This window comes from Malaclemys terrapin, chromosome 17, assembly GCF_027887155.1.
Source record: "Malaclemys terrapin pileata isolate rMalTer1 chromosome 17, rMalTer1.hap1, whole genome shotgun sequence".
Classification (NCBI taxonomy): domain Eukaryota; kingdom Metazoa; phylum Chordata; order Testudines; family Emydidae; genus Malaclemys; species Malaclemys terrapin.
Genome location: NC_071521.1, coordinates 6,025,205 through 6,039,892, shown reverse-complemented (window position 1 = coordinate 6,039,892; position 14,688 = coordinate 6,025,205). Strand labels below are relative to the sequence as shown.

Genomic DNA, 14,688 nt, shown 5'->3' with positions numbered 1-14,688 from the left:
TTCCTTTTACAGATAATTGGTTTTTTTTAAAAAAGACTTTAACTGCAAGACAGCAAATTTAATATTTTCAGTATCTTGGATGTGTTATGATTTACATTTGATTTTAGGCATAATTAGAAATGCAAGTAGAGCGCTTTGTGTTTTACCTCTGCTTCAACTATTTATGGCATGATATGCAAATTAACCAAGCTATGAATATTAAAGATTAGAGTATGTTACAAAGTCTCACTGTCTTTAATGAGTTCAGTAATGGGCACGGGGCTCTGCACACATTTTAATATGGGCGTATTTTATCTTTGTACTGTATTCTCTGCTCTGCAGCTATTCATTCCATGTTTGGTTACATCCCAAGAGACCATGACCATTATTTAAAACATCTCAAGCCCTGTATCAGCTGCAGTAGGTAGGTACTATTTTCAAATGTGCCCGTGACAAACACTACCGCAGCTACAAAAGAGTTTAGATAGATTATTTCATAGAGGCTGTTTCAGTTCTTGTATAGGTCAATCCGTTTCATCTACTGCAGGGTTGTAGATGGATCTCCGAGAATATAAAAGTGCTTGCTGACCTTTCAAGGTGCTTTGCAGTACTGGAAGGGAATCTTAAACATGTTTCAGCAAAAATGGAACTGCTTCATACAAAAATCACACTTATCAGAAAAAAATAATTAGCAGTTTTTCGCCAATCTGACTCATCTACATCAAATTCTTATGGTCTCATACACACACTATAGTCATTTGAGAGAAAGTCTTGTCTAGTGGTTAGTGCGGGACTAGGAGCCAGGACTGATGGGGTTTAACTCTTGGTTTAACCATTTGCTCGCTAAATGGCCTTGGACAACTCAGTTAACATCTTTTTGTCTTGAAAATGGGTATCAGAGTTAAACCAAAGGAGTTCTGTGAGGCTTCATTAATCTCTACGGGCTTTGAGATCCTCAGATGAAACATGTGATATGTAGATGAAAATTATTAACTGCAAACACAGGAAGTGCCCTTTGGAGAACAAATTTAGGAACATTTAAAGTGTAAACATTTTGGCCCTGATTCTGCAAGCTCTTTTGCTTGGACAGTCTGCTCTGTGATGTGGTGTATCATTGATCCATGTGGACACAAAGGTCCAGCCACATACAGCAGTTTTCAGGATTGGGTTCTTAATAAGGAAGGGCTAGGAAAATACTGAGATACTCAGAAAAGCTTAATTTTTCATGAAGAATGGGAGGGGGGAGTTAAGTATGCCACAGGGAGAGTGCTTTTCAAATTTAAGGTATTTAAATTACAAATTTGGGTGAGGAAGATTGTCAGCAGTATTCAAAACAGCACTTAAATTCTTTTGAAATATTGTTGAGCAGTACTGTAGTAGTTAAGAAGTTTGGCACACAAGGATTTGGCCCAGAGGCAATTTACATTTTAAAAAAATCAATTCATCTGTATTTGAATAATCGCACATGTTTTTGGGGGGGAAAAAACCCACTAGGATTATACTGTTTTAAGATACTTTTATGTTTAGGTAAAATTGGACCATAACATTTTTTTGGGTTGTTGACATTCAATTAATAGCTATTTGGCTTTTCCTACAAAAGTGTAATAGGAATCTATAGTGCTTTAACTTGCACCTGCTCTTAAAACAATAAAAACCTGATTTAGAACCTTATGATTATTAATCCATGTTCAATCATCTATAAACCAAACATTTTTTTTAATAGGAGGTCAAATTAGTGCGTGATGGTAATCTACTTACAACGTGAAATTGAAAGCCCAGAGATTTCCTTACCATTCTCCCTCCAATCTCCAGGTTTTTCTCTGCTATTTAGGGATAAAAAATAAAAAGTGTACCAATCTGATTTCAAAAAAATTAGGAAAATTTATCTCGCGCTTTAAGTAAATCTGGGTGGTTGTAGGGATTGCTGTGTCATTGTGTAGTTTTTCTCCTTCCCCCTTTATAATATTCACTGGCACTTTTCATGGTGACAGGGCTTGTGATCTTGGCATCTGTGGCACACCACGAAAAGTTCTCAGACTCTAGGATTACCTCCGAAATCCTGTAATTTCCCTGTGCCTCTTGGTAGTTACCCTGTGGACTGTAATTGTTGTTTCAAGGCTGCCTATGGGGTGCATTGCAGGTATGTGTCTTGAAACTTAGTGCACTGAAATTCTGAAGGAGCCAATATGTTCTCTTGGGTCAGTAGAATGTAGATAACAAAGGCCAATGCATATTCAAAACCTGTAATTGTTGTATACTCAAAACACAGAGGGTTGTAACATGAACAGAAAAGTCAGAAATTGAAAGTTAAAGGTGACTCTCCCACCCTAGTCCTTGCCACTTTTACCTTGAGCTTGCAGCTCACGTGATTCAAAACCACACTGTGGTGATCCTTACAGTAACTAGACACAGTAGATGGGAATATTAATCTTACTTCTCCTAGCTTTTGTGTGCGGCATATATACATATGTACCTCTCGACCCGTCTTTAACAGAGGCAATGTTTGTTTGTTACCAGAGTATCAGGGCTCTTGGGTTCTGTTACTCATGTAACTGGCAAATGACCTAACTTCTCTTCACCTGTTTTGCCATCTAGTGGATGTAGATCATGTGAATGGCGCAATAATGTACAAAGGCTTTTTAAAACTCTTTGAGATCATCTGGCTAAATGCAGTACATGATGTGTGAGGTTTTTGGTTGGATCTCCGCTCCAAAAATCAGTACATAGGGATCCAGGAGAGCTGAACTTTTGTACTCTAGCACCAATATTTCATCCCACATTCAGTTAAAAATACAATCCTTGGAGGCAAACATTTGGATGTGTATAAAAAAGGTGTTGTAATTAACACTGTTCTAATAAGCTTTTCATGTGGTGGTTTGCCAACTTTGCTGTAATTTTGTACACAAGGTGTGTCCTAAAAAAGTTTTCATAACATGGGTGGAAAGCACTGTATGTTGATCAGGTGCTTAGTACCTCACCTAAAATCTGGCACAGGTTTCACCATGTTTGCTATCAATTTAAATGCCTTTGATCAACAACCAGATGCACAAACAGTCTTTGAAATAGCTCTCATCTGACCATGGAGGCTAGCTATGCAGTTAAATTCCTGTAGAATTTAACTTCCCTTATGTGAACCTTTAAAGGCAAGCTTATATTTCCATTAATGATCAAGCTCATATGCAGTTGTAGCTTCACTTTATAGAGCATATTAAAAGTTTAATGTATAAATGCCTTCATTGGCCAAAACTTTTTGGCAGTGTTGTCTGCTTACACTGGAAATGTTACAAAAAGAGACCGTCTTAATAGCTTCAAAGAGATTTCTGCCCTTGAAGGGTTAATTATATTATGCATGTTGTTGTAGTTTTTTAGCACAAGAAAATAAACTGTAGCCAGAAGTAAGAAGTGATTAATTTCAGACACATATGTAAGCAAAGTTCCCTTCTTTTATGTAGTTTGGTAACAGTAGACTATGCAGTAATTGAAAAGTAAAGGCAATTGAATTACAGGCTCCTGTCCAAACGGAGTGCGCCTTTTTTTTTTTATACAACCTCCATTGCATCAGAACTAGGCAGTATTCCTGATGTTCTCATGTGTGTTAATGCTGACTCACAGACTAACTTGCACAAGAAAAAAAAACACACAGGCAGCTCCACCATACTAGGTAATGAGCTCAAGCAAGAAGCAGCGTCTGATGTTTTGTAAGCTCTCTTAATTGACCTTTTAAGACATGTACTTATTTTAAGGTTTTTTGTTCTGTATTGCCATGATGGTAGAACTGAGTCATGCAAGATATATACTGCTAGCAAATGCTGTTGTGTAGAAGGAGTGAGGGTAATAAAATTCAGCATGACACTTGTCTTTGATGTGTTATGGATATGAATTAATGTCTGTAATGGAATGCAGGAAAGGCACACTTTTGCAGAAAGCTTGATAATAGTAGACCGTGTTCTCTCTGGAGATGCTTATGTTTGTGAGTTAGCCTGGGACTTCAGAAGCTTTTATTAGATTGTTAAAATTAAATTTTGCAAAATAATTTTATTTATTTTATATCTATGCCTCACCCTCTCCCTTGTAGCAACCTGCAAAAATTAAATGTTTTGTTCTCCAGATTTGCTTGTCCTTGATTTGATAAGGTCTTAAAATCTGCGATGACTAAGAAAAAAAATAATTACAAAATAATTGAAATAGCATGCTTTGCCTTGATGAAATTACTGTACTTTTTGAGACAGAATTCAGTGTGACTGTATGACCTCAAGCGCTAGTGTTTCATTGAGGCTGTGTAAGTGACTCACCTTGCAGTATGACAGATCTCTTCGTAAATCTAATGCATGGGTGTCCGAGGCTGCTGCTGGAGTGCTTTGTAATTTCAGGAGGAAAGCTCCAAGTAACTCTTATGTTGGGCTTCTTTAATAAAGGATTTGTGCCCACTTTGTTAGGCTAGATTACCAGCATTAATTTAATTAACTTCATCTTTTCCCCTCTTCCCTTGAGGTATGTGAACATCTAATGCATTCCTTTCTGTGCTCATTTTTTAAAATCATAAACCAAGTATATCTGTCCTGTGTGTTGCATATCTATTCTGCATGCGCTGTTTGTATGCTACTTATTAATATTTGCAAAATTAGTTTCCACTATCTTAATAAACCAGAATTAATCCTATTCACCAATTGTCACTTGCTGCTACACTAAAAATAGGGTGGATTAGCACTGGGTACTGCTTCCAACTCAGCATTTCAAAATAAATCATTACTCCTTTTTAATGCTTTGAAGCTACAGAAACAAATGCAGCCAAAAAAAAAAAAAAAAAAAGATTCTCAATATGACTGTCAGTTGATTACTGAAGATAACCTTGTTTTCCTTCTCCTGACAGGGACTGGCATTAAATTATACTGGCATTTGCACAATTTCATGTTTGTGATTGAGTTCCTCGCACCCTCTTCGCTGAAAAGACAGTGACTTGTAATTCATGTTCTTTGGGGGAGACAAACAAAAACATGCAATGCTGTTTTATTTCCTTATTGTGGAGAATGGTATCCTTGACCCTCTTTTGTATCCCTACTGCCCCCGCCTACACGATACTTTTGATATTGGTATTCCCTTTTTGGTGGAGTTACAATAATTAGGCACTGAGAGACTATAATTCAGCCACCAAGTGTTGTAGTGAACTGTTGCATATTTTTCCTTAGTCCTGTATGGAAGGTGTATTTCCTCAGAAACGGTGGGGAGAAGGGTCCATGCTTCTGTTAACCATAAGTACCCCTCCAATTCCCTTGTGGATTTCCTAAGGAATTTAGGAGTAAGGGAACCTTACACAGTTAATTGGTTGAGGATGAGCCAAAGGAGAAGCATGTATTTTGGTGACCAAGTTTTAAAAGGGAATTAGGCATCCTGCTTCACTCCTGCACCATTATGTTCTCAGCAGAGAAAATTCTGTTCATTTTTTTCCTTCTGAAGCTGGTTCTATTGTTCCTTTCAAATGTGCCTCTTCCATGCTAGAAATCCCCTAGCAGCCTTAAATTGAAGGGTGTGATTTTCTTTCTCTCTCCTCATTTACAGAAGAAAGGGAAGTTTCTTTTGACCCATTGGGGCCTTCAAGGGCAGGACTTTTCAGCTATTTTCTTTTGATGAGAGTTTTGGCTGGGGATAGCTGTGAAAGCTTTTCTGTAGAGTTTTGTTTACAGCCCTCTGAGGGTCACTGAATCTTTTATTTTTCTGACGTCCAGCTGCTTTTCAGTACACCTTACTTTTAAGAAAGCAATTATGACAAGGACCTTTCTTTTAAAATAAATAAGTTGTGCTTTGGTTGTCTCTGAGCTTTATATGTTGTCTAAGGAAAAGACCATTTAATTACATTATTTCATTACTTCTGCTTCCTAAAGGAGCTGTGATGGTAGCATCTTGTTCTAGGTAGCTAACTTTTTTTTCCCTCAGGGAAAGTTAGTGTGGTCCAGACCACTTGGGCATTTAAACAAACAAGTCATTTAGAAGAAGCAAACCTTCAGCATCCAAAGTGCGTGTGTAGCTGCAACAGAGCAGTATTGGGATATTCACAAAACTGTAACATGCCTTATGGCAAATAATGCCTAAACTTTTTAGGAATGTGTTAAGACTAGGGCTATGGCTTTCCTAAAAATATGTTTTAATGTAAACTTGTTTTGATAGATGCCTAAAAGTTCCCAACAAGGGGTTTTCAGCAAGAAAAGAAAATTATCTTTTTTTCAGTTGACTTTCAATGCATCTTAATTCTTTATTTTTTAAAAAACTCCAAATTTAGTTACAATTTTTTTCCCATTTGAGCTAAAGTGTTGTGCAGAGGAGGTGGGGAGACTTTCTTGGTCTGATTGTCTTTTATTTAAAAAAAAGTTGAATCTAAAAGAGATAAAACTGACCACGGGAAGAAGAAACTGTATTGCCCTATACAGTGACTAGGACTTGGTTACGCAGAAGTAGCTCCATTTGGTGCAGTATTGTGAACCAGTAATTGGCATTTTCCTTCTATTTCAGCACAGGGAACTCACAAGGTTAATCCAGTAAAAAACAAATTTTAAACACTTCAAAGGACTTATTGGTCCTCTTTTTCTGAACAAAGAGTTTGGAGAAAGACTAGCATTACTTTGGAAACATTAGGTCAAGACCTGTCAGGTATAAGACAATGTTACCATTATCAGAAACTCTCAGCAATTTCTTCAGGCGTGTACAGTGACAAATAGCATTTGTGGTTTTTATTCAGTCTTCCAAGATTACTTTATGTTAGCTCTCTGTCCACCAGTTGGATTCACCATGGTAGAACATGGGCCATAAAAGGGTGGAAGAAAGATAGCCAAGGACCAGAAAACATTTTTCTGAACACTGGGCCAGGACTAGTGCTTTGAAAAGCTTACTGGTCCTAGGGTGACCAGATAAAAAGGGTGAAAAATCGGGACAGGAGTCCGGGGTAACTGGCACCTATATAAGACAAAGCCCCAAATATCGGGACTGTCCCTATAAAATCGGGACATCTGGCTACCCTAACTGGTCCTGACAGCGTTTGCTTTAGTTTTCTCATAGTGTTTCTAGACCTGGCAGGTCATGAAATAACAGAAATTAAAATTGTCATTTTAATTTGATTACTATCTTGCCTTTTTTCCACTTCAGTTTGAATTTGATTTCAGAAGCTTTTATCTCCTGAAAATCTAGAAGTAGAAACTATTATTTTATACTATATGAAAGACTGAGTCCTAACTCTAGTGGTTTGTGAGAGTTGTAGCTGCTACAAGAGGTAGACGGGGAGAAAAGGCAAGATGGTAATCGGAATGGTGCGATTTTTAAATTTGAATCCTTCATGAAACATCATAGCAACAAATGAATACTATATATGGAATGCCACTGGAAGTCCACGTTCTTCTCTATATTGCCCGACAGTTTGGACAATGGAGGTGTGAATGTCCGTGCTCATCAAAGTGCTGCGCTGCAGTTCCCTCTCGTGAACACTGCAGGTGCAAACAAAAACCACCCACAGCATGTACACAAGAAAATTACAGCACAGCACTTTGGTGTGTACTGATTTCACAACCCCATAGTCTGAACTGCTGGGCAGTGTAGACATGCCTTTAAAACCGTTTCAAGCTCTGGCAATTCATGGTGGTTTAAGGTGAAGTCTTTTGTCTAGTTGTGTTCTTTTGGTACTTATTAAGGAGTGTATCCTGGACCATTGTGACCCTAATTTCCGGGGGTAACAATGTGGTGGTATCTTCTTGGCACGACTTCTTTCTTTTAAGGGAAAATACAAACGAAATCCTACTCCATCATAGCTAAACCCACCCAGCATTTCTAAGAGGTAACAAATATATTTTGAATTAAAATGGGGAGCAGACAGTAGGTTGAAGACTTTAACAGGCTTGTCATAGAAGATGATATTCTAGAATTTCATTGGAAGAGTGCCAATTTTAACTTCTTTTATTTTGCACTGCTAAAAGAAGTTACTTCTAGCTGATGTTATGGTAGATACAAAAGGTGGGTAGGCAACTGGGTGAGGTGGCAGATGAGGAAAGTTGCATGTAAATGTGAAGCTTTCAATGCTATACTCCAAATCTGACTTAATGTTTTTTTGTTTTGTTTGCTGTATGTTTCCCCATAAGATGTTTTTGTGTGTTCATTCCATTTTCCATGCAAAATAATCTGTTTGTCTGATATCCCCATTGACTCCATTAATTGATTAATCTGTAGGGTTAAAGGAAAACAACGCTTATCTACTCTATAGTACCTTTTGTTGGCTACTTCTGTTTGTGAAGATCAGCCATCTTTAGCTCTTTCCATTCATGTGACATTGTCTAATTTTCAGAAGCAGGGGGATTGTGATTGAGTACAAAAAATAAAAAAGATACCATCTGATACTTCCCTAATCTCTCCTATCTCTCTAAGGGAGCTCTTACTATAAGAAAAGAGAGCTCATTCTTGACCCAGGATTGGCTTTCCATATAGCCGTGGCTTCCTTCGTAGAAGGTTGAGTGGTAAACTTTTTTGCTTTTCGTTTTCCATTGCATGAGGACCCTGGGTTTGATACCATCCACTGAGATGCAGTTCTGCTGAGGTTTCTTCTAGCAAGTGGGCAACAACATCAAGAGCAGCTGTGTTGCTTCCCTGGGTTAAGGTTGCTGTATAGTAATGAAATCTCGTATGAGACCATGATCCCAAACGTTTCCTTTTCTCCTTTAGTCCAAGTAGAAGTGATGACAAGTGAGAACCTGAAATACAATCAGAAATTTAGAGAGAATAACTGGTGTGGGGACAATCTCAGTTTTTTCAAATAGAATTGTTTTACTTTTAAAGCGATGGGCAATTCTTGGAAGGGAAGATGGGGACAGTGTGGTTAGCGCATGAGACTAGGAGCCAGGAGATGTGGTGTCTGCTCCCATCTGTGCACAGAATTGTTGTGTGACCTTGGGCACCACTCTGTGCCTTAGTTTCCTGATCCACAAAATAGGAAAAACTTGGCTCATGGTGTGTTTGGATTAAATTGTTAATGTCTTCTCCATGCGCTCTGAGATCCTTGGTTGGAAGGCTTTAGAGGACTGCCAAGTCTTGTTATGAGGCCGCTGGTCCTGTAAATGTGTTAGTGTCTTTTGCTGGAAGGAAAAGAAAAGCCAGGCTTGCTTCCAACCTCTGTAATCTCAAAAGTGGCAGTGTTTTGCTTTGATTCTGGAGAGTTGAATTTAATGCACCAAGTATACATATGAACTGTAAACACCAGGCATGCACACACTAAATAGGTGACTGTGGAGAGCCCCACATATTTGCATTATCTATAGCTACTTTTGACTAAACGTGGCCTGATTTAATCTTTATTTTTTTTAAATTTTGAATTTTATCTGTGGCACTATATGAGCAGAGGAATTGGAACCAACCACAGAGCATTAATTGAAATAAAAAAACGTTCCATGCAGGAAACAAGTAAGAAAAGCAAGACCCCACCCCCTTTCCCAGAAAAAGCACCAGCATGCTCAATAAATGTTAAGGTAATTTAAAATTTGAATCTGGGAGACAATGTGACTAGGATTTCATTACTTAAGCAAATGGATTTGCTTTTAGTGGATGCAGCCACAGACTGAGAAGCTTTCCCAAGGGGTAAACGTTTTCCTGTGTTTGAAAAGCTTTCTTGTGTGTTAAGGAAGGGGGAGGGTGGCCATGAATGTTGCTCCAAATGCACTTAGGACTCTCGAGCATCTTTATTTAGTACTGATTTGGGCACCCCCAATATACATTTTTAGATGCTTGTTGCAGGGAGGTTCTTGTCTAGGTTTTAAACCTTTCATCTGTTGTCGTGGGGCAGAGAGATTTGAGCCAGAGTGAAGGACTGAGCAGCCCCCTTAGTGGGATGGGCAGTTTTTTCTGGAGCAGATGTGCTTCCTTTGACTAATTTCTTCCTCAGGCTGGAGGAGTTAAACAGCAGCAGTGCCAGCTCTGCAGACTGTTTGGAATAGTTTAAATGCTTTGACACTCTGGATGTACTAGATGGCAGAGGAGGCAGTTTACAGCGTAATTCATATGCAAAACTGCACTATAAATTTAAAACCTGTCTCAGTTGCCGTGGCACCACTAAGCATTTCATCAGCATACAGTACAGTATTTCTGCCATCTTTGTTTGCATTGCAGTGACTCATCAAAAGTCTGTCTTGTACCAACACTGAGAGCATTCCTCTGGCACTGATATTTCTCTGTTTTTAAAGCTTCGGTTTGAAACTGGCATTTACTTCAGGTCCCTAATCAAAGGGCTCTATTCATTGCAGAGAGCAGCCTGAATGTTAATCTGCATCCGGCCTATTCATTTAGATGCTATGCACTGCCGTGGAGATTTGACTTGGTAAAAGCTTGAGCTACAGCAGATACAAACGGAGGTTTTGATACTATTTTTTTTCCCCCTGAACGATCTTCGTTGCTGCAGTTAGTGTAGCAGACGGAGGCGATAAAAAGGGACTTAAGAGATCCTTCACTGAGCAGCAGTACCTTGGATCATTCGTTGTTTAAGGTATGTTCGCGTGGTATCAGATGCAGGGGCACAGAAGTTCCTTGCTTTGAAGAATTCTCTTTTAAACCATGCAGATACAATTAAATGGGCTTTGAGCATGTTCTCTTTTCTTCCTGTTCCTCAGTGGCTTTCCAGATAGCACTTTTTTTTCCAGCAGTGTGAACAGAGAAGTTCTTTGTAGGTTATTTTTCTTTTCAGAGGAGATTTAAAAAAAAAAAAATTACCAGGTAAACTTCTTTTTATGCCATTGTCATGAGGATTTGGTGCTAGTTAAACACAGTTTATTCAGTACCATCAAGTGCAAATAATTTGAGATCTTCTGTTCTCTTAAAGGGGGGGGGGGCGGCTGGGTGATGGTGGGCAGGAGATTCTTGGGGTGTAGCCTTTATTTGGGCTAATAAGCACTGACTGGCTTTTCTGGAATTTTATGCACTAAAATTACCTAATTTAATCTTACTGCTCCTATAGGGCTTGTTTCAGAGCTTGCCTCTTTCTGTACCGAAAAGGAGAAATTATTCTCATCCCCAAACGGTGCTGATATCCTAAAACAGCACACTCTGTGCTGTTATTTGATGCAAAGTCGAAAGTCGGATAGGCTGAAGATGTATTTTTTTTTTTACTTGAGATTGTTCAGAGGCATTCTTGATAGTTCTGTTTCTGATTTCAGAAGATGGGGTTGTTCCTATTACGGGGTGCATGTCTTGCCTTGGATTAGACTTGCATTATGTTACCTACAGAATCCCTTTTTAATATGACCAGGAACAGAACATAGGGCACTTGCCGGAGGGGGACGTATGTGGAGACTCTCTTGCCCTAGTCTGTATTTAAAGAAAAAACAAATGACTCGATGTGAAGTTTGCTGCAGTACCTTGGTTTTGTTTGTTTGGGCTCAATTGCCTGGCTTCATTTTCATATCCTTTAAATGAAATGGCGCTTATAATTCCACTCAGAAGTAGTTTAACTCTGAATATTTTCTTTTTTAAAACAAGGTTAGAGGAATCGTCTAGGATCGTTGAAATAGGTTTTCATTACAGTAACTGCTTAGATAGAATGCTAGATTTATTTCAGACAAAATGGCACATTGTTTTGTAACTATTTCATCTTGAGTTTCAGCAGGTATTTTTATCCATTTCCAAAGGTCTGTTGAATATTAATAGGGCTACTTTACTATTCATTCTTACTCTGTTACCATCCGTATTATCCTGTTTACTTTAAACTCCAGAGGAAAGAACCAATGATAAATTTAAAAAAAATCTTTGAGAATATTTGAATATTTAAAAACGTTTTAAAAAGTTGTTTAAAAACAGCAATAAGTAATTTTATAAACAGTTGGTGTTATACTTCAACCCTTAGGTTTAGTTTTGAGTCTCCGGTTGTGTTAAGTTGTTTGTTTTTGTTTTTATTTGTTTGTTGCAGAGACCGGTCTAAAAATGCTGGGTTTTTTTCTCCCTGCCTTCTTCATTTTTCAGATGTGCCCTACTTTGGATACTTCTGCATTGCATGTCTAAGGAGCTCCAACTAATCCTGAGCCATGTCACAGATGTTGCACATAGAAATTCCCAACTTTGGGAACACCGTCTTGGGCTGCCTGAATGAGCAGAGGCTGCTGGGGCTTTACTGTGATGTCTCCATAGTTGTCAAAGGCCAAGCCTTCAAGGCACATCGTGCGGTGTTAGCAGCCAGCAGCCTGTACTTCAGAGACTTGTTTAGCGGGAACAGCAAAAGTGCATTTGAGCTCCCAGGTACCGTGCCACCAGCCTGCTTCCAGCAAATCCTTTCATTTTGTTACACTGGGAAACTCACAATGGCCGCAAGTGAACAGCTGGTAGTGATGTACACTGCAGGTTTCCTACAGATCCAACATATCGTAGAAAAAGGGACAGACTTGATGTTCAAAGTGAGTTCTCCCCACTGTGACTCTCAAACCACCATGATAGAAGATCCTAGTTCGGAACCTCAGAGCCCTTGTAACCAATTGCAGTCTGCTTCTGTGCCCTACGTCATGTCCCCTTCCATGCCCATCCCGCTCCTCACCCGGGTGAAACACGAAAATCTCGAGCTGCAACCCACAGCTGTGTCAGGCCTTCCTGCCAAGCGACCCTTGGAAGCCAGCACTCGGGATAGTACAGGAGGGAGCGTTTCTAATGCTGCTCCGCTCAAGTTGTCTCGTGTTTCATACTATGGAATGCCCAGTTTAGCTACTCTCATCCCAAACATACAGCAAGTGCAGTACTCCCAAGGGGAGCGGACGAGCCCAGGAGCCAGCAGCCTTCCAACTACTGATAGTCCCACTTCCTACCACAATGAGGAGGATGAAGAAGATGATGAGGCTTATGATACCATGGTCGAAGAACAGTATGGTCAGATGTACATCAAATCCTCAGGAGGATATTCAGGTAATAAACCAAAACATTCCCTTTCCCTAACCCCTTTGTTTTTCTCTTCCTCTTTAAGTTGCCACTTGGTCCTTTTCTCCTTTGTCCAGAATATATTTTTTGGACTGTTCATCAGGGTTTATTTTTTATATCCTGCTTGTTTACACATGAAGATTTGTGTTCGTGAATTTAATGCTGTTGAAAACTGCTGGCCTGACAGTCCAGGAAACTTGAATTCCTTATCCACAGAACAGGTACAACATCGGCAGAGGACAGTACAAACTCCACCACCACCACTCCACTAATGTGCCTCTTCTCGGAAATGGAGAGACCACATGTAGGGGTGAGAGTGTAGTGCAGTGACCATAGTCTATTTAATCCTTAGCCTCCTCCTGTTGGCAGTCTCAGCCAGGGACTCCATTTGTTTTGTGCTTTTGCAACATGGACACCTATCCATTAACTGCGGAACTGAGAGTGCCAACTAATTTCACATACAGTACGTCATCGAAGAGCTACCTCAGCCACTACCCATCTTGGTTTGGATTTGAACCGGCAATCTGAAGGTGAAAGGCTTTGTACCCAATTGCAAATCACCTCATCCATTTATTTCCCCCCTACTCCCTCCCTTTTTTACAAAAATCAATTACAATGTATGTTTACTCTCTCCATCCAAATACCTCAAGTAAATCAGATTTCTGGTACATCAGAAAGAATTTAAACAAACCTTTCTCCCCCTATACCTAACACATATATCCTAGCCAAGATTTTTATCTTGTATGTTGTCAGTTAAGTTCCCTTTTTCCCTTCAGAAATAATTGATAGGACTAGTTAAAAGTCTTCATTAACCTAACTCAGGGGTCGGCAACGTTCGGCACGCAGCTCGCCAGGGTAAGCACCCTAGTGGGCTGGGCCAGTTTATTTACCTGCTGACACGGCAGGTTTGGCCAATCGTGGCCCCCACTCGCCGCGGTTCGCTGTCCCAGTCCAATGGGGGCGGCGGGAAGCGGCGCGGGCCGAGGGATGTGCTGGCCGCGGCTTCCCGCTGCCCCCATTGGCCCGGGACGGCAAACCGCGGCCAGTGGGGGCCGCGATCGGCCAAACCGGCTGCATCAGCAGGTAAATAAACTGGCCCAGCCCGCTAGGGTGCTTACCCTGGCGAGCCGCGTGCCGAACATTGCCGACCCCTGACCTAACTTATCACCTGGTAGTATTGCACTGTGAAAGCATTAGCTAAAGGAGAACATTGTCTCAGCAATGAATTGCTAGACAAGGAACTACTGGGTTCTGCCACCAAGGAGACACAGGTGTTTTGATTTTGCAGTATGAGTATATGAGGGGACATTCTCTTTTCTGCTTCCCTCTCAAGCGATCAACTTTTCTGAAAAATAACCGTATTGGCCTTGTTCATCTTCAAGATCTTGAACTGACGTTTAGAAATGTCTCTGGTGCCTGTTTTGTTTTGGCTTTTTTGGAGGGCTAGAGAGGAGGATAGAGGCTATGTGGTAGCAAACACGTGGGGAATCTAATCTCCACAGCTAGCATTTCTCTCTGAGGCCTTTCAAAAGAACATATTGGGAGATGTACGTTCTTTCTGCATTCCAAAAAGAGGCTCCTGGATGAACACAGTGGACTCTTAATTGGTGCTGCAGGTGTTTGAGAATGCAGCTTTGATTTGTATTCAGTTCCTGGGTGGAAACATATTTCATGGTTTTCTTGAGATTTGTCAAGCTGGCAACGCAGAATTTTCTTTAGTCTGTGCTTAGTTTTCACTGTTACTATTTCCCGTTGTAATTGCTGGATCAAAAATGACTAATTTGAAAATATTAACTC

General features: G+C 39.9%; 1 protein-coding gene across 2 annotated transcripts in view; it reads left to right on the top strand.

Annotated features, from left to right (window-relative positions):
* Positions 1 to 14,688, top strand: part of NACC2 (NACC family member 2) — a 91,046-nt gene that overhangs the window by 56,207 nt on the left and 20,151 nt on the right. The window contains exons 1-2 of one of the 2 annotated variants that reach the window (XM_054007360.1): positions 10,214 to 10,483; positions 11,953 to 12,879. In XM_054007360.1, coding sequence (XP_053863335.1) covers positions 12,015 to 12,879 — 865 coding nt within the window. In that variant the 5' untranslated portion in view covers positions 10,214 to 10,483; positions 11,953 to 12,014. Of the gene's footprint in view, positions 1 to 10,213; positions 10,484 to 11,952; positions 12,880 to 14,688 lie in introns of those variants that run through there. The other variant, XM_054007359.1, reaches the window with a different exon arrangement.